The 21,682-nt window shown below is 38.2% G+C and overlaps 1 protein-coding gene across 1 annotated transcript; it reads right to left on the bottom strand.

Annotated features, from left to right (window-relative positions):
* Window positions 1–9,298: 9,298 nt before the first annotated feature.
* LOC135201208 (acidic phosphoprotein-like) lies at window positions 9,299–18,510 on the bottom strand. Its single transcript, XM_064230085.1, has 2 exons — window positions 18,264–18,510; window positions 9,299–9,441 (listed from the first exon to the last, which is right to left on the bottom strand). The coding sequence occupies exons 1-2, from the start codon at window positions 18,508–18,510 to the stop codon at window positions 9,299–9,301; spliced, it is 390 nt and encodes a 129-aa protein (XP_064086155.1).
* Between the last annotated feature and the right edge of the window lie 3,172 nt (window positions 18,511–21,682).

Raw genomic sequence — 21,682 nt, 5'->3', positions numbered from 1 at the left:
AAAAATATATGGGCTTATTTGATTTCCTAATGGCTCCTATTACTAACATTTTTCAACTTCGTCATTTATCTCTATTTTGAAATTTCATTGGGGTTCTACACGAAGGTACGTATATAGCTTTATGTTTGTCCTTAGACCGTATTTTGTTTTCAATGACATCCGTTTTTCTCCCAGAGATCACTCGCTAGTGGAGAAACTTCCTGGTATTCAGGTAGAAGATAAAAAAAAATTCTGCTGAATCACCTCTGCTTGAATGACTTTACGGATATTACTTTAGATAGATTATCAGAGAGATTCATCCACGACTGGTTGGGCGTGATTAAAAATTAGCAACAATAAAAAATGCGATATTTATAACTTCCGTATCCACGATATGTATACTTTTAGGGCTTTGTTCGCGGAAATCGTTATATTTCAGTGTCGGGAAGGATTAAAATTTCATTTCCCAGCAAAGTCTTTTTACACGCACTAAGACATTCGAGGGTGCATGCTTCTCGAGATTTTGCGTGCAAACTACGACTGCGGTTGTGGGAGAATTCTGTTGGGTCATTTGAACAATGTTACGATTTATGAGACAAATGTATTGTTCCTTTATATAAGTTATTATTTGATTAATTGTCTCTTTTTTGTTCAAACTGATTTTGATATGTTTGAAGGTTTATAGGATTTTCCTTTGATAAACACGCCTTATTTGCAGGATGTAGGATAATATTTTGTATACCCCTAGATGAATCTTACAATTACACTAGATTACAGATCAATGTTTTTTATAACTATAGAGGTATCTGTAAACGCTCACTTATCCGGACTTCTCATTAGGGAAGTTCGAACAACAGACGGTGAGTCCATAAATACAGGATATTACGTGTACTAAAGGAATAAACAAGATATTCTAATTTTCACGGCGCGTACAGTCGGGGGCTTTATCCACCACTACTTATAATAACTTACGTATTAAAAAACAAAAAAAAAACGAAAAACCTGCTCTGATTACTTTATACGGTCGTGTGTTTCATAGAAAAAATAATTTTTAATTCAAAAGATATCGGTATGTATGATCCAACATCGCTTCCCCACTCTGCTAGGAGTCGCTTATTGTGTGGAATTTGCTTTGCTTTGAAAACTTCGGCAGTTTTGACTGACCTTGACCGCTTGACTAGGTGACACAGTCACCGAGTTTGCTTGTTTGATTCTGAATGGGCTACTGTTTCTATTTCTTTTTGTAATAATTAGGATCCTTCTCTTTATTACCATCGGCAACGTATTGTGTGTTTTTAGCATTATGTTGCTGGTTACGTATAAAGCAATGAAGTGACGAACTTTATTAGGAACTCGAGCCGCTTACTTAACCAAAAGCCACAAGTTATCACTACTGCATTCAATATTAACTGTTTGTACTTCATTCTTTGCTAAAATTTGAAATAGTGAGGGATCCTGTCAGCGCATTTAGCCTGATGAAAGTTTTTTACAGACATGTTATTCCTTGCAATCCAGCCATATTTTTAAAGTTAAGTTGAGTCATCGAGGTTCGATATTTATATAACTCAAAAAACTCAAGGCTAAAAACTGCGATCGGGACTTTGCAAAGGAGCATTTATTGTCATGACCCGAAATAGTGTTACCTCTAATTTATCTAGATTTGTACGGGTGTTCCACTTGTTTTTGTGTGTTTTCTAATCACTACGGTGCTTAACGACCCTATCCATGCATCTGTATAAATACAGACGTCCACTGCGTAAACGCATATTCACTGTTTAATATGATTTGTTACGTAAGGGATTAATAATCACCCAAAATGATAAAATTAACATAGTATATGATTATGATATTTCAGTAGAACTTCTGGAAACAGACACTCAATGATAAAAAACTCGCAGTAGCGAATTCTCAATGATGTAGAAATTTCTGTAAAAAAGTAAGATTAAGAATGTCTCGTAACTTCAGCCACAGGAATAACGAAATTCGACCTGCAAAGGAAACACTCAAAGTTACTCCAAATGAATAAAAAATTGTACTTAGCTTGCTTTTGTGGGAAGTCACGGTGTTCCGATAACGACACACGGCCTTGGTCCTCCTTCTCTATTTAGCGGATGACCTGGTTTGGCTTCAGTTTCCCCCGTGCGCGTGTTTCGATGATTCGAGCCCTTGAAAGATCCGATGCTGCAGACGCGTTCGGTTTGTTTCTTGGAGTGCCGGAAACGCTCACTAACGATGTTTTCTTGAATGATTCTAATGAGAGACGAAGCTTGCGTTGTAGGAAAAAGACACGTCGGTTTTGTTTCTTGAAGTTATTCACTAAACGATGATACTAAGTTGGTTGAAGAATCTGTTGCTTTCGTCGTCGTTGAAGAGTTCTTATTGTTTTCTGAAGTCGCTCACTAACGATGATACTAGGTTGCTTGAAGAATCTGCTGCTTCCGTCGTCGTTGACTTCTTATGATACATGATTTATATTCTGGTTTTCTTCGTAGGACGTTGTAGAGTTCTTCTGGTACACTGGCCACCAATATTAGGGCTTGTGCCTTGTATGATAAGGCGCCCTATGAGGTAATGTTAGACTAGCGATAATCTTACGCTAAGTCGGTTGGTATTGCACTTCCATCTTCAATGGAGTGTCTGGGGTTGTAGATCACTACGAAGTCGGTATTATCTTGTTGGGTTATTACGACGATGTGTTTAAACTCATGGAGGTGAGGTTCTTGTAGAAAACACGAAATATAAAAAATAGATATATTCTTCTGAAGTTTTACATGCTGAAGATCAGATATGATTGTACAAGTCTTCTAATAACGATAGCTTGATCGCTTCGGGTTCTGCCAATGATGATGGCTAATCCTATTCCTCTACATGATAAAGCTTAGGTAAAGAGGTACAGGTCTTCTAATGACGATAGCTAACTCTGTTCTGCCTGTCTACCATCTCTGTTACAAGTTATGAAGGAACAGACAGTAGTTCGAACATATGAACATACATACAAATGACCTAGTTTCATACAAACACACAATCAAAATGAGACACGCTACAGATCACGTAGGCCGTTTGAATCATAGGTCGGGGTAGTTGTCTCAAGCAGGGAGCTTGGACTAATATTTATAAACAATTGAATGACTACAGGTGACGGCATGTTATCTTAGCCTACATACTTATTGTATACGTCATCTTAGCGTCTCTAGTCTGATCACATTCCTGCAAGCAATCTTTTATATATATATGGACTAACATTCCATATTTTTATTATGTAAACACTTACATATATAGTATATATATTAGCACGAAAGTCTGGGTGCTTGAAAACAGCATAAAATTCAGGTAAGAAGGTGAGTGAAACCCGTGACTTGAAACAAGTACTTTCGCAGTTTATTCTACATTTTCAAGTTTACACTTGCAGGATAAACTACGAAAGTAACTTGTTCCAAGTCTCAGATTTCATTCGCCTTCTTACGTGGATTTTATTTTATATATATATATAATATATATATATATAATATAATATATATATATATACAGTATATATTATTTATATATATATATGTATGTATATATATATATATATATATATATATATATATATATATACATATTAGATATAATATAATATAATATATATATATATATATATATATGTATATACAAATATGTATCTATATATATATATATATATATATATATATATATATATATATATAGATATATATAGATATATATATATATATATATATATATATATATATATATATATATAATATATATATATATATATATATGTGTGTGTGGTGTTGTGGGTGTGTTGATGTGTGTGTGGTGCTTTCACCATATTGCCTTTTTCCCCTTGAGTTGTAACTCATGTGCTTGTCATTTGGTTTTCTGCAAGTCTTTTGGGGTGAGGTTTGCCAGCCCATACCCTGCCGTTCTGTCCTTGATGGTAATCAAGACAAGCGCTAAATAAATTTGATGTTGCTTAATTTCGCTGATCACATGACCGGTAGTATAACGAATGCGTTCCGATGTATATATATAAACATATATATATATATATATATATATATATATATAAGATATATATATATTATATATATATATATATATATATATATACTATATATATATATATATATATATATATATATATATATAACATATATATATATATATATATACTATATATATATATAATATATACATATATGATATAGATATTTATATATATATATATATATATACATAAGAATATATATATATATACATATATATATAGTATATATATATATATATATATATATATATATATATATATATATATATATATACATATATAGTATATCTATATATATCTATATATATTATATACATATATATATACAATAATAATATTATTTATATATACTTTATAATATATATTTATTTATATGTGATAGAATAATTCATATACAGTATTATATGTATACATTATAAGATAATTAGAATAATTAGGAATACCTATAATATTTATATGTATTGCCTAACATGCTCCCTCGTACAACGCTTTATGCAGCCCTGTCAAACGACATGGCATCATTCAAAAGTATATACTGTTATAGATTATGTTCCCGAAATTTAACTTGGACCACCGTAGAAAAAAAAGTGGAATTTTGCTGTTTTTTTTTTTTTAATAATAATGCATACCATAGAAAATACTGAAGTGTCTTAGCAGAGAGAGAGAGAGAGAGAGAGAGAGAGAGAGAGATACAGTAGACTGAAAAAAATGAAGTTGATTTGCAATCGCTTTTAGCAAATCGTTGTCTGAAAAGCGTGAAAAATTTTGAAACATCTTAAAAGGATTCATATTCATCATAATTCTTAATCCGCTTACAAAAGTACTCAGCATGAAAATTTGCTACAGGATGTCGTTTTTATCCTTGTGCCTTTACTTTTTCAGCTTTTTGTCTATTATCGAGTTTTTACTGCTTTCTGGTAGTTTATGCGCTTATTGGATTTACATTTTTCTATATTAAGGATTATGAGGATTATTTTCAAGTTCGCCGGTTCCACGGTGAATGTTACTGGCATTTTATAATCAACTTTCTTCTTTCTTATCTATGATAGTATTATTATCATCGTTACCAGCAGTAGCAGCAGCAGTAGTAGTAGTAGTATAGAGAGCTTGTTTTGTTTGTTTGTATGGTGTTTTTACGTTGCATGGAACCAGTGGTTATTCAGCAACGGTACCAACGGCTTTACGTGACTTCTGAACTACGTCGGGAGTGAACTTCTATCACCAGAAATACACATCTCTGACCCCTCAATGGAAAGTCCGAGAATCGAACTCGCGGCCACCGAGGTGGCAGGCCAAGACCACACCGATCACGCCACTGAGGCATATAGTAGTATTAGTAGTAGTAGTTAAATCGTGAGTAAAAACATAATAAATAGCTGAAAAAACGCTAAGTTTATGAGCACCAGTGCTGACCAAAAAACTCATCAAAACAAACACGCATATCTGTCAACATTAAACCCATTCAACAGCAATGTAGCCCCGAAAAAAAAATATATTCAAAAAGAAACAAAGCATAAGAAAGTGGTTACACATCATAAAAAAAGAAAGAAAGAAAAAAATAAGACGAACCCGTCTATTCTTCGCCAATGGCGTGCGCGATAACATCCCATTTGGGTCTTTATGACGCATAAGCGGAAGGCCAATAGTTCTAAATCATTCCTTAACTGCCCTTTTGGGACGCTTTAACGGCCGCTTTCATAAGACAGGGAATTAAACCCTCGAATCGCTCCTATCCGAGAATTGGATAGTTATAACTATGCCCCTTAAACAAGGGTTAATTGTCAATGCGCAAGATATGCAGCTTTTTTTTTTTTTTTTCCTTGCTTGCTTTAACACCTTGGCAGGCCATCAGGTGAAGGAGGGAGAATCTTGAGAAATATTGCGTTTGTTTTTTTATTTTCATTTCAGTCCTGTTGCGTTGATAAAGGACTGGTGAGAGAGAGAGAGAGAGAGGAGAGAGAGAGAGAGAGAGAGAGAGAGAGAGAAAACAGGCATTACGGCAAATATATAAGTTGATCGTGATGGTAAGGTGCAAAGATAATAGCGTTCATGCTAAACTTTGGTCAGGTTCAAGATTAGAGATATATTCTCGAGCTGTACTTCTTCCTTCAATATGTTCTCATGCATGATAGCGCAAGAGTATGTATGCATGTTTAATAAGTATGCATACCTCTGATGACGAATACTCTCTCTCATTTATGTATAACTGCATGCCTGCGTCGAAGAGCACTCGTATTCTCATGTATGCATAGCTGTTTCAACATCCAACGTTCAGCAAGAAACGCATCACTTTGAAAGACGATTAATGGGAAATTTACTTGGGGGGAAAAAACGATGATCCAATTTGCATACATAAGTCAGCACGAAACAATCGTGACAGAAACCAATTAGCAAATTAATTGGGTTTAGGAGGCTCTGCTTAGCGTACGTAGTAGATCTACGTAAGGCTGGGCAGCTGCCTACCAGTCCAACGGACAGGTTAGGAGGATATTTTTGACGTCCTAAGAAATCAACCATATAATCAATTAGGCTACAAATCTTCCTATGGCGACTGTTTGGTTCCTTCTATTGTCGAGGGTTTTTATTCTATCTCATTTTCATTATTCACCAGATTTTACAAACTTCAGGGAGGGAGTTCAGAACCATTTTTTTTTCCCACAGCCTCTTCCCCCCCCCCCTCCCCCGCCCCCAGCTACTTAACACCCGCCTGTGGGTTAATCAAGAGTATTTATAAAACTAGCCATTCCGTTAGCCTCTAAAAGAAAAGCAAAAGGACAAACTGCGTCATGACCTGAATGAGTCTTTAGTCTTTGACTAACTTCCTCCCAGGTCAGATTGTCTTATGTTCACGTCGGGACTCAAATAGCTAAGGAAATCTGCAGTATTTTAAGGCTATATAGGAAGTTCAGTTCTCAAGTACACTATCTTTATGTTTCATCGGGTGAAATGAATTCATATATATTAAATCAAAAGGTTTATTCTTCATAATGTGTCATTTGTACAAAGCACTCTCTCTCTCTCTCTCTCTCTCTCATCCTCTCTCTCGTCTCGTCTCTTCTCTCTCTCTCCCTGTGTGTGGTGTGTGTGTGTGTGTGCGTGTGTGTGTGTGTGTGTGTGAGTGTGCTGGATGGCAACCTGTCAATCATCGTTATGGAAAAGTTGATAGCCTGAGTGGACCAAGTTATTACTTACCGTAGACCAAAACTATGTAGCACTATCTCCAGCAAAATTTAAAAACGAAATTCTATATCTATTACAGTTTAGCCTCATTCAGCTAGTCTAAGAACTAAGAAAATCAACAGTGGAATCCTCGCTTGAGATATAATTCAAAAGTCAGAATTTAAAAATTTTCTGTTGCAGTACTAGGTCATCATCGATTTGATAATGAAGGAACGCTCCAATGGACAAAGGTACCGGTAAATTTGACAATAATAAGATACAAGAGTAGCAGGATAAATGAAGCAGATTCTCTCTCTCTCTCTCTCTCTCTCTCTCTCTCTCTCTCTCTCTCTCTCTCTCAGGCTATCTTTCTCTCAGTATACCATCTTTCAAACTCTCCCACTTTCTTGTTCATCTGTCATCGTTACATATTTACATCCATTATATCTCTCTCTCTCTCTCTCTCTCTCTCTCTCTCTCTCTCTCTCTCTAGGACTATCTTTCTTTCAGCAACAGATTTCCCGAACTCTCCCACTTACTTGTTCATATCCTGCTATCGTTACCAATTTACCAATCTCCCCACCCCCCTCTCTTTCTCTCTCTCTCTCTCTCTCTCTCTCTCTCTCTCTCTAAGACTATCTTTGATTTCCCGTCTCTACTTGCTCTCCCTTTCTCTGCGTCTCTCTCTATCTAGCTATTTCTCTCGCTCCCATCTCCCGAACTCTCCTCACTTTCTTGTTCATCTCCTGCTATCGTGGAGATCTGAATGCAATCTGCTCCAGCTGAGATGCTGTGAGTGATACCCTCTTGTTCTTCAGAGTCAGGACCATCATGACACGGAGAGAGAGAGAGAGAGAGAGAGAGAGAGAGAGAGAGAGATCAGGTTGTGCGATCTCCGACGAAACCGGTCATCAGGTCTCGGAACGAGATGAAGGTGGCGGTCCAGGAACCACTACCTGTGGGACTCCGCTCTTGCCTGGGTCCTTCCAAAATCCGCTTCGTCTCTCGTTCCTCTTCCTCCTCCACCTCCTGCTCCTCCTGCTCCTCCTGCTCCTCCTTCCCTCCATTTTATTTATTTTCTTATTCGCCTTTCTCCTCCTCGTTCTACTATTTATCATGGTTCTTACTTTTTAAATCTTTGTTTTGCATCTTCTTCCTTCTTATCATCATTCTTTCCTTCTTATCATAACTTTCTTCCGTTTATTCTCCTTCCCTATCATTCTTATCATCAGCCTCTTACTTTCTCCTTTTACTGCCGTTCCTCCTTTTCGTCTCTTTTCTCCCTTTATCCCAATTACTCCATTTCTTACATCTTCCTATTTCTCCTTCTCGTCTTCCTTACTTTCCTCTCCGCCCTCACATTCCTCTCATTTTTCCTTCTCGTCTACCTTTTTTTTTTTTTTGACCTTCCCTCTTTCTTTATTCTTTCTATATTCTTTTTTCTCAACGTCACTCTCCTCTTGCTTCTGTTTCTTTTCCTCTGTCTCATTTTCTTTTTCTATTTTCTCCCTGTGCCTTTTCTCATTATTATGTTTCTCCTCAATTCAAGTTTACACTACTTCCATTTTTTTATTTATCTTATATCTTCACTTCCTTGGAAATATCCCTTGGCCATTTTAACATCATTCTCTATAGATATGCTAATAATTAAAGCTTTTAGTTATTATAAAATTATTATATGCTATAACCTGGTGTTAAATTAGAAGGTAATTAACGTATTTTATTGTTAAAAACGTGTTACTTTTAACACAACTGGATATTTAGCAATTTTTGTAAGATTTCGGTTCTTCAGTAACGTATTTAGTTAGCAAGCTGGTAATTTATACAACATATTCTCGCGCAATTTTCATGTCATTTCTTACATTTTTTTCTCTTACAAAAATCTTTTTTTTTTAATAATTACAATTTTTTGCAAAGTATTTAAAGGATTCTTTTAAATGAAGTTTTATGCTCTTACAAACAATTTTTTTTCTAAATAATCCCAAATTTTTGCAAAGTATTTAAACGATTTTTTCATGAAGTTTCTTTACTATTCTAAATTTTTTTTATCTCTGATGTTTCGTTAGGGTTTTCGTTTTCTTAGTTTAAAGAATTCTGACGATAATCTCAACTCTCACAAGTTTTCTCATCTGCATTATTACCCCGCTTCTTTTTCTTCGTCTTCATCTTCTTCTTCTTCTTCTTCTTCTTCTTCTTCTTCTTCTTCTTCTTCTTCTTCTTCTTCTTCGTCTTCTTCTTCTTAGTTTTTTCTACCGAAGTAAAATTGCTGAGTGTTGGAAAAAAATTGACAGCGGGAGAAGCGAGTGAATATGCATTGCCATCGGGTCACGGAAGCCCACCTCTCTCTCTCTCTCTCTCTCTCTCTCTCTCTCTCTCTCTCTCTCTCTCTCTCTCTCTCTCTCTCCTTTTGCATTCTTCGTGTTTTATTCTTCTGTCTCCGACCGCCTCCAAGGAGAACTTTGAAACGAGGAATGAAAAGTCTTTAAAAAAAAAAACTTTATAAAAATGATCTCGAATCAGATAATGACTTACGAAGGTGCAATTGGCTGTTTCATTATAATTTTGCTTTTAATAAATGACCTTCATCCAGTTTTCCTTTGGTAGGTGTTTTCAAGTATTTTTCTTTTAGTCCAACATATTCTAAAGAGGTAGTTCAGTGAACCCAAGGCAAAGTATCGTTGATACTTCCTTTAATGTATTATTAAGATAATTGGTCGAAATTGTCTATAATCGACATGAAGTCCCGTGCGTTTATATTCAACGTTTAAAAAAAATGAACAGGCATCAATAAAACCTATTTAGCATATGCGATGAAGAGAATAGAGATAGGAAATAATGAATAAAAGAAGTGAGATACACAAGCAAATAATAACCTTCATAAACGGCAAATAAAACAAAAAGGGAGCAGGCGATGAAAAAAATATTAGTATTAAAATCTTCGGGGAAGAAGTTGCTAGATGTTGTAATATATATATATATATATATATATATATATATATATATCTATATATATATATATATATATATATGTATATATATATATATATATATATATATATATATATATTAAATCTGAAAAATAAGGAGTGAGGATTATGGGTACTGAAATTCGCATAAATTAAACCACAAGATCCTGTAAACGAAATGAAAAGATGAAAGAAAATTAATATTAAGAAATCCTGGAATCCGAAGCGGAAAAGGTCGAAGATGCGCAGCGGAATTCAGGAATAATTCCCTTTCGCATTTCAGGATTCCTCATTTCCACTCCTCACGCTAATATGGAAATGACTCGTACGGGGAGTTATTATACAAATGAATTCCTCGCTTGCTATTATTCTCTCTCTCTCTCTCTCTCTCTCTCTCTCTCTCTCTCTCTCTCTCTCTCTCTCTCTCTCTCTCTCTCTCTCTCTCTCTCCTGGCGTCGATGACCTGTTCCAGTTGCAATGCATAAGTCATATTCCGATGGAGCAACACCTCTCTCTCTCTCTCTCTCACGATTGGATTGGTTATGTAAGTACTGTGACAAGAAGTGTTGAAGCCTGTGCGTTAATTAATAATTTATTTTTTATATATTAGTAATTGGTACTTACTTGGTTTGCGTGAGAGAGAGAGAGAGAGAGAGAGAGAGAGAGAGAGAGACCCATTGTTTACAATCCAAAAGCCAGAATAGGGAAGCTGATATTAAATGAACTGGAAAATTTACAGTTAGAGAACACATAAAAATCTTCAACTACGATGATAATAAAATTAATAATAATAATATAATAATAATAATAATAATAATAATAATAATAATGGAATGAGAGGAATAACACCCCCCAAACAGAGCAGAGGCTGGCAGACCAAGTAAGGAACATAAAGAAAAAGACTGGCTCTCCCCAACAGAAAGAGAAGAACTGGAAAGGGAAATGTCACACGACTACGAATTAGACGAACTGAGAGACGATGCCACAGAAGACGACAGGGAGGATGAGGTATCAAACAACGACACACGAAAGAAACACCGACGAAGTACAGAGAGGACGGAATGGGTAGAAAAGATTAGACAATGGATGGAGCCAGATACAGAGAGAACAAAGATCCCCTCCATGAAAGCTACAACACCAACAAATTAAGGGTAGACACAAGTGAGGTAAATGAAATACTGGGCATAATACAGACCACCAGTATCACAGAAACAAATAACTTGACATATGCAGGAGCAAGATTAGTAGCAGAACTGATGGGAATTCGAACACCCACACCACAACACAACCAACCCAACAGAAACCAAAACAGCAACCTCCTTGGAAAGGCGCCTGGAAAAGCAAATCATGGTGATGAGATCTGACTTGAGTAAACTGAAAGAGATGGCAGAAAAAAGGCTAAGAAGCAAGAAAACAGGGAGGAACTCAACGAGAAATACAAAGTACAAGAGATGGGGATTAAAACAACACAATAGAAGATGTAAAACAGAGGGTTAGGCCAAAGCACATAAGATCCAACGGTACATGAACAGGAATAAGGATACCAACAGAACAAACTATTCGGAACCAACCAGAAAAGACTATACGCCAACTAAGAGGGGGAAGACAACCACCCAGAAATTCCTGAAGTCGAACCAAGTAAGAGACTCTGGGAAAACATATGGAGCATCCGGTATCACACAATAAACATGCAACATGGGCTCCAGGAAGTCAAGGAAGAAGAAACAGGGAGAATAAAGCAAAGATTCACAGACATCACGACAGACACAGTGAGACACAACTAAAGAAAATGCCCAACTGGAAAGTCCCCAGGTCCCGATGAAGTCCATGGATACTGGCTCAAAAACTTCAAGTCCCTACACCCACGATAGCAGAACAACTCCAGCATTGTATCTCAAATCACCAAGCACCCAAATGGATGACCACAGGAAGAACATCCTTAGTACAAAAAGACAAGAGTAAGGGAATATAGCCAGTAACTACAGGCCTATCACCTGCCTACCAATAATGTGGAAGTTACTAACAGGTATCATCAGTGAAAGGCTATACAACTACCTAGAGGAGACAAACACCATCCCCCACCAACAGAAAGGCTGCAGGAGGAAGTGTAGGGGCACAAAAAGACCAGCTCCTGATAGACAAAATGGTAATGAAGAACAGTAGGAGAAGGAAAACCAACCTAAGCATGGCATGGTATAGACTATAAGAAAGCCTTCGACATGATACCACACCACACAGGCTAATAGAATGCCTGAAAATATATGGGGCAGAGGAAAATACCATCAGCTTCCTCAAAAATACAATGCGCAACTGGAATACAATACTTACAAGCTCTGGAATAAGACTAGCACAGGTTAATATCAGGAGAGGGATCTTCCAGGGCGACTCACTGTCCCCACTACTCTTCGTAGTAGCCATGATTTCCCATGACAAAAGTACTACAGAAGATGGATGCCGGGTACCAACTCAAGAAAAGAGGCAACAGAATCAACCATCTGATGTTCATGGATGACATCAAGCTGTATGGTAAGAGCATCAAGGAAATAGATTCCCTAATCCAGACTGTAAGGATTGTATCTGGGGACATCAGGATGGAGTTTGGAATAGAAAAATGCGCCTTAGTCAAACATACAAAAAGGCAAAGTAACGAGAACTGAAGGGATAAAGCTACCAGATGGAGCAACATCAAACACATGATGAGACAGGATACAAATACCTGGAATAATGGAGGAGGAGATATAAAACACCAAGAGATGAAGGACACGATCAGGAAAGAATATATGCAGAGACTCAAGGCGATACTCAAGTCAAAACTCAACGCCGGAAATATGATAAAAGCCATAAACACATGGGCAGTGCCAGTAATCAGATACAGCGCAGGAATAGTGGAATGGACGAAGGCAGAACTCCGCAGCATAGATCAGAAAACCAGGAAACATATGACAATACACAAAGCACTACACACCCAAGAGCAAATACGGACAGACTATACATAACACGAAAGGAAGAGGGAGAGGACTACTAAGTATAGAGGACTGCGTCAACATCGAAAACAGAGCACTGGGGCAATATCTGAAAACCAGTGAAGACGAGTGGCTAAAGAGTGCATGGGAAGAAGGACTGATAAAAGCAGACGAAGACCCAGAAATATACAGAGACAGGAGAAAGACAGAAAGAACAGAGGACTGGCACAACAAACCAATGCACGGACTACATGAGACAGCTAAAGAACTAGCCAGCGATGACAATTGGCAATGGCTACAGAGGGGAGAGCTCAAGAAGGAAACTGAAGGAATGATACAGCGGCACAAGATCAGGCCCTAAGAACCAGATATGTTCAAAGAACGATAGACGGAAATAACATCTCTCCCATATGTAGGAAGTGCAATACGAAAGTGAAACCATAAACCACATAGCAAGTGAATGCCCGGCACTTGCACAGAACCAGTACAAAAAGAGGCATGATTCAGTAGCAAAAGCCCTCCACTGGAGCCTGTGCAAGAAACATCAGCTACCTTGCAGTAATAAGTGGTACGAGCACCAACCTGAAGGAGTGATAGAAAACGATCAGGCAAAGATCCTCTGGGACTATGGTATCAGAACGGATAGGGTGATACGTGCAACAGACCAGACGTGACGTTGATTGACAAGGTCAAGAAGAAAGTATCACTCATTGATGTCGCAATACCATGGGACACCAGAGTTGAAGAGAAAGAGAGGGAAAAAATGGATAAGTATCAGATCTGAAAATAGAAATAAGAAGGATATGGGATATGCCAGTGGAAATCGTACCCATCATCATAGGAGCACTAGGCACGATCCCGAAGATCCCTGAAAAGGAATCTAGAAAAACTAGAGACTGAAGTAGCTCCAGGACTCATGCAGAAGAGTGTGATCCTAGAAACGGCACATAGTAAGAAGAGTGATGGACTCCTAAGGAGGCAGGATGCAACCCGGAAACCCCACACTATAATACCACCCAGTCGATTGGAGGACTGTGATAGAGCAAAAAAAAAAAAAAAAATAAAAAAAAAAAAAAAAAAAATATAAAATAATATATAATATCTCTAAAAAACCAAAATCATCGATGACGTAAGAAGGTACTCTTGACAAAAGTCATCGTCTTTCCACACAAGAGAGAGAGAGAGAGAGAGAGAGAGAGAGAGAGAGAGAGAGAGAGAGAGAGAGAGAGAGAGAGAGATTGTGGCTGGGAGAAGGGGTGAAGATACACGGGGTGAAGAAGCAAAGGTGGGTATGGAGTAGGGGGACGGTAAGATGCCCAAACCTACTGCACAGTTTATTAGCAACGCCAAATTGACGGTTATTTGTAATTATGAAACTAATGAGGACCGGCTGAGCCCAGCTGACTTCCACCACCCACCCAACTATCTTGGAAAGAGAGAGAGAGAGAGAGAGAGACTAATAGTAATAATTTCTTTATTCCGATACAGGCTTACATGAAATGTGAATTTTACATAGTTCGAGTTTTAGAACATGTATGACAATTGTTGCATCTAGCTAAGGTTTCCACATCGAAAATATGTATGAAAAGATTCCCGAGAGAAAGAGAGAGAGAGAGAGAGAGGGAGAGGCGCTGGACTGGAAAAATAGACAAGCAGGCTAACAAGTAGATGAGAGAGAGAGAGAGAGAGAGAGAGAGAGGCCGGTCTGAAAAGAGAGAAAAGCAGAATAACAAGTAGATGACGGACAGGGACAGGTGATTAGAGAGAGAGAGAGAGAGAGAGGAGAGAGAGAGAGAGAGAGAGGAGGGCTGAGCTGGAAAAAGAGACGAGCAGACTCAGACTAACGAGTAGATGACAGAGTAGGAGAGAGAGAGAGAGAGAGAGAGAGAGGAGAGAGAGGAGAGAGAGAGAGAGAGAGAGAGAACAGGTACCATGTTAAAACCTCAACCATCTCCTAATTAGCAGATGCCGCTCTGAAAGCTGACAGCTGAAGACCTAGGTTCGATGACGTAATTGCAAAATCTTGTCCACCTCAATAGTTCGAATGCTACGGATTTTAGGCAAGAATTGACTCACGGGTCTAAGTTTCCTTGGCGTCACATTTATCACAGGAAATAAGGGCATAGTTTAGGGAGTTTTCTTCTGTCGATTCAAGCTCTGGAGTGACAGGGACTGGGTCACTTAGAGACCATAGAGTCACAAGAGAAAGGAAAAATATTAAAGTTCTAAGTAGTTTTATGTTCGATCCCTGAGAGACTTCTCATTCTGCATACCTCATAATCGTGTTTATTCCTAATTCTGTTATTAAAATTTCATTTTGGTTTCATTAGTATAATCATGGGTAGGAATGAGAATATAATCATACCTTAGCTCTTTCTTATTCTAATAACAAAAAAACTGCATTTTCTCAGGGTAAGAATGAGATTATTTTCGTCCTTTAGCTCTTTCTTATTATAATTTGAGATAAAAAAAAAAAACCCTCTTCATTTACTCATCAAATACCTGGAAATAACAATTTATAAGGCATTTCCTTCAGCAGTTGCCTGCTCTGTTATTAAAAGGGCGAATTAAATCAATATAAATCCAGGAAATAGACAAGTAACAATATGAATATTGTCCTATAACGCTCCCAGATGCACGACCATCGCTAACTTTAGCCTCTAACAAAATGAAAACTACTGAGGCTAGAGAGCTGCAATTTGGTACGTTTGACGATTGGAAGGTGGATAATCAACATACAAACAAACTTGCAGCCCTCTAGCCTCCGTAGTCTTAAAATTCTGGGAGCAGAAAGAAAAAGTAGCGCCGACGGACAGACAGATTTGATAGCCATCTCAATCGTTTTCTTTTACAGAAAACTATAAATAAGCCGCTATAACCTAAAAATTATCAGAAAGGGGAAAATACAATATTATAGAAGCTACGTCTTCAAAGTTTTTGAATGAAAGCGCGAAAAACAGCGATGACCCGTGGCGCTCTAGGAGATTCTAAAGCTTAACATTCCGGCCTTTCTTGCTTTCGTCAATAACCATTTACCTTATCTTCGCTTTCAGAGATGGCCATACTCATATAAGCGCCTCAGTGGCGTGATCAGCATGGTCTTGGCCTGCCACCTCGGTGGCCGCGAGTTTGATTCTCGGGCATCCTATTGAGGTGTGAGAGATGTGTATTTCTGGTGATAGACGTTCACTCTCGACGTGATTCGGAAGTCACGTAAAGCCGTTGGTCCCGTTGCTGAATAACCACTGGTTCCATGCAACGTAAGAACTCCATACAAACAAACAATCATAGAGGAAAAGTGCGTTATTTATTTATTAACTTATTCATTCATTCATTTATTTGTATCCTTTAGACAGGCGAGTTAGATAATCTTAAAGGAAAATTATTTGGTTTCATTTTTACTCTTTTATTTGCGCATGCAAGAGACAGATTCGCCCAAACTTTATGCCCGTCTCAGCCTAATTTTCTAGGAAATCAAATAATAAATAAATAAATGGATGAATAGATAAATAAATAAATAAAAAAACCTTTAAACAAGCTAGACGTACAAATGAATGAAAAGCCAGATCCCATCTGGCGTCTCAGCGGATGTGGTCAATGACACCTAATCGAACGACGGAATACACACACACACACACACACACACACACACACACACACACTTGTGGTCGATTTGACGAAATTGCAAATGTCATTAACGGGAAACGCTCGTAATGGCAAAATCCGAAATCAGGGCTATTTAGACCTCAATGGCGATCAAAGATATAGTATTTGCATGATTAACGACGTTTGACAAGGGAGTAGTGACAAACTTGATCTAATTGCGGCCGAAAGCTGACTGATACGTCATGGTTTTGTCAAACGTGTGGGTTCGTCGATAACAGGACTTTTTGACAATGGCGGAGTCTGTGGTGGAAATGAATGCGCTTGAAATAGAGAGAACTTTGGTAATCTTTCGTCACTTTCCCATTCACACCCATCCCTCAAATCTGGAAATTGTAGCTCTCCTCTTTGTTCCCTGAATTATACTATATGCCTCTTCGGGAGTTCTATCTCTCAGCACCTGAGAAGAAAAATTCTCACTAACGTATCTGCATAATATTTCCTGTAAATTCGTTAAATGGCTACACACACACACACACACACACACACACACACACACACACACACACACACACACACATATATATATATATATATATATATATATATATATATATATATATATAGATAGAGAGAGAGAGAGAGAGAGAGAGAGAGAGAGAGAGAGAGAGAGAGAGAGAGAGTCGTCTTAGAGATATAGAAAACTATAGACAAAAGCTATCAGGATTTATACGTGAGTGTTTCATTTTCCTGGTGGGATGCTTGCGCATAGATATATATATAAATATATATATATATATATATATATATATATATATATATATATATATATATATATATATATATATATATTTATATATATATATATATATATATATACATCGAGCTACAAATGTCCTTTAGTATCTAATTCACTCTACCTCGGAATTAATATATTTTCATATATGCTTAACCGAAGGGGAATTTCATTAGGCGATAATAGAATTGTTGGCGCCCAGGCGCGAACCCAGGACACCATACAAATCCAGTGTGGAGTGGGTAAAAGCTTCACTGACGTTCCTGGATTTTGTATGGTGTCCTGGGTTCGCGCCTGGCGCCAACAATTCTATTATCGCCTAATGAAATTCCCCTTCGGTTAAGCATATATGAAAATATATTAATTCCGAGGTAGAGTGAAATTAGATATTAAAGGACATTTGTAGTTCGATGTATGTATAATGAATCACGGTAATGTGATATGACTTATATATATATATATATATATATATAATCATACATATATATATAGATATATATATTATATATATATCATAGATATAATATATATATATATATAATATATATATATATATATATACGTGTGCGTGTTACGTGTGTACGTATATCCACGTGCAAATAACTATACACACACAAAAAAGTAGTACGTAATGTTATCTCCGAAAGTGGCAAGTCACTTTACAGAGCCGGATACGCAACCGAAGTTGCAAAATGTCAAACACGAATATGAAAGAATTTAGAATAATTTTTTTTCCTTCTTACTTTTATTTTTCTCGAAATCTTTGGCATGCTTATTAGGAGCCGGTTCCCCGTAGCTCCTTTCCTCCATTGGGGCGCTGAGCTGAGAATCCCGAGATCGTTCACCCGGGGGAGTAATACATGTGATTAACTGCCTTTCAATGAAATCAGAATCTGAACTGATCACACAGTCATGACGAAGCCAGACACGAATTGCCTCTCCGGCAGCCCCTGTTCGGGTCCCTCCCACTCCTCCTCCTACTCCACTCATACTCCTCCTCTTACTCAGTCTTTCCTTCGTCTCTCCTCCCTTTTCTCCACTACTTCTCTACAATGTTCTTCTCTCATGTTCCTCTGTCTCCTATTATTTCTCCTCCTCCTCCTCCTCCACATTCCTCCAGTTCTCGTCTCGTCTCACTTCTTCTCTTCTTCCACTTCTAATCCTTCCGCTGATTACTCTCTTTCCTCCATTTCCTCCTCCTCCTGATCCTTCTCTTTCCAATTCCACTCCTTCATTTTTCTCTTTCTCTTACGCCTCATTTGTCTTTTCTTCCTCTTCCTTCTATTCATCGTCTGGATTCATCTTCTATTCCTCCTTCTTCTGTCTATCTGCATTCACCTTCTATTCCATTTTCTTCCTCCTCCTCCTCCTCCTCCTCCTCCTCCTCCTCCTCCTCCTCCTTCTATTCATCTTCTGCATTCATCTTCTATTCCTCCTTCTTCTATTCATTTGCATTCATTTTCTATTCATTTTCTTCCTCCTCCTCCTCCTATTCATATTCTGCATTCGTCTTATATTCCTCCTTCTTCTTTTCATTTGCTTTCATCTTCTATTCCATTTTCCTCCTCCTTCTCCTCCTCCTCCTCCTCCTCCTCCTCCTTCTACTCATCTTCTGCATTCATCTTTTATTCCTCCTTCTTCTATTCATCTGCATTCATCTTTTACCCCATTTTCTTCCTCCTCTTCCTCCTTCTATTCCTCCTCTGAATCCATCTTCTATTCCTCCTTCTTCTATTCATCTTCTATTCTATTTTCTTCCTCCTCCTCCTCCTCCTCCTCCTTCTCCTCCTTCTCCTTCTATTCTTCTTCTGCATTCATCTTCTATTCCTCCTTCTTCTATTCATCTGCATTCATCTTTTATTCCTCCTTCTTCTATTCATCTGCATTCATCTTCTATCCCATTTTCTTCCTCCTCCTCTTCCTTCTATTCATCTTCTGCATCCATCTTCTATTCCTCCTTCTTCTATTCATCTTCTATTCCATTTTCTTCCTCCTCCTCCTCCTTCTGTTCTTCTTCTGCATTCATCTTCTATTCCTCCTTCTTCTATTCATCTGCATTCATCTTTTATTCCTCCTTCTTCTATTCATCTGCATTCATCTTCTATCCCATTTTCTTCCTCCTCTTCCTCCTTCTATTCATCTTCTGCATCCATCTTCTATTCCTCCTTCTTCTATTCATCTTATATTCCATTTTCTTCTTCTTCCTCCTCCTCCTCCTCCTCCTCCTCCTCCTTCTCCTTTTATTCCATCTTCATCCATTCCCTCTCTCACACCCTTTGCCCTTCCTTCTTCTTTACTTCCTCCGCTCCCTTTTTCTACTCATGCCCACCTTCTTTTATTATCGTACACCTCCTTCCTTGCCTCCAAAATCTCCTGCTCCCCATCTTTTTTTTTATTCACAGTGTTTTTATTATGATTGTCTTTCTTTTTCTTGTTGTTATCAGCGTTAATTTTGTCATTTTTATTATTATTATTATTATTATTATTATTATTATTATTATTATTATTATTATATATTCATAGTGTTTTTGCTATGATTGTTTTTCTTTTTCTTTTTTAATCAGCGTTAATTTTGTCAATATTATTATAATTATTATTATTATTATTATTATTATTATTATTATTATTATCTTATTATTATTATTATTATTATTATTATTATTATTATTAATATTATTATTTTTGTTAAAAATAACTGCTGCTTCAGCACTATTAATCTTATAAAGTCTTCTCTATCTTTCTGATGACGGCTTTCTCGTTGTTGCTTAGACTGGCGAGCAACGCACCAAAGGGCATGGTAAAATTCGGTTGAGTCATTTGATTTATTATTGCTTATACAATTCTCTCTCTCTCTCTCTCTCTCTCTCTCTCTCTCTCTCTCTCTCTCTCTCTAACGCGACGTTTCCTCCTGATCGACAGGACATTATCAAGCGATAACTGCTGAGGGACTGAATTCCAGTGGTTGTTTGTTGTTGTTGTTTTTGATTTAGCTGACCTTGTGTCAGCACGGGCTCTTGCTCACAGAGCAGCCCGTGGTTGTTGTTTAAGATTAAGCTGGCCTTGTGCCAGCACGGGCTCTTGCTCACAGAGCAGCCCGTAATAGCAGCCCGTGGTTGTTGTTTTGATTTAGCTGACCTTGTGTCAGCACGGGCTCTTGCTCACAGAGCAGCCCGTATAAAGCCCGTGCGAGTCCTTCTCCTTTTATCGTGGTGTTGCGAGCTCTCCAGTACGATCGAGCTTCTCCGTAGGTCGAGTTTTTATTGGTTCCCGGGAAGGTGACTCAATGCGTAACCCGGGTACGCATGTCTTCTTCGTCTGAATGGTGATAGCGAGTGTCCTGCGCGGTTCAAGACCACCACCGTCAGGGCCTTCGTCAGGAGGGCCCTCTCGCACTGTTCGACGTGGCAGGACACACCTCGAACTCGACCGAGCATCCCCAGATGCTAATTAACAATGGGTACTCGAACAAACTCGTAAACCGAGAAACTCGAGCCGCCCTTGACAAGTGGTACATGACGGATGAAGAGAGAAGGAACATTTCCGCCCCCGGAGGATATCAACTTTTCTATAAAGCCTTCATGCACCACCAATACAAGGAAGAAGAAGCAGCCATGAAGAAAATAATAGAGGAACACGTCCGCCCCATGGAGGAAGGAAAGAGAGTGTCCCTCATTATTTATTACAAGAATCGGCGTACGAAAGACCTCCTGATGAAGAACAACCCCTCCCCCACCGGCAGGAGACCCCCTGAAGCGTCCAACGTCGTCTACCGATACGTATGCCCCGCCCAAGGATGCCCTGGGATTTACATCGGCATGACGACGATGCGCCTGTCAAAAAGGATTTCCTGCCACGCCCAGGAGGGCGCCATTAGGCAGCACGCCCTTGCAGTACACCGCAGAAATATCACGAGAGACGACATCGTCAGGAATACTAGATCTCGGGAGAGCACCTGACCCACGACGTCTGCGTCTCCTAGAAGCGCTGCTCATCCTCGAAGAAAAGCCTCCCCTCAATACCACCCAAGAAGCGTTTCCTGATACCGACGTGTGTGGAGGACCACACCCCTCTCCCCTAACGAAAGTACCAGCGCGCATGGAACGAACACCGGACATAGAATAATACCAGGGTGACGTCACGCAGGTAGAAGCCAATCAAGAGG

This window comes from Macrobrachium nipponense, chromosome 28 (genome assembly GCF_015104395.2).
Source record: "Macrobrachium nipponense isolate FS-2020 chromosome 28, ASM1510439v2, whole genome shotgun sequence".
NCBI classification, from domain to species: domain Eukaryota; kingdom Metazoa; phylum Arthropoda; class Malacostraca; order Decapoda; family Palaemonidae; genus Macrobrachium; species Macrobrachium nipponense.
This window is presented reverse-complemented; position numbering and strand designations above follow the sequence as displayed.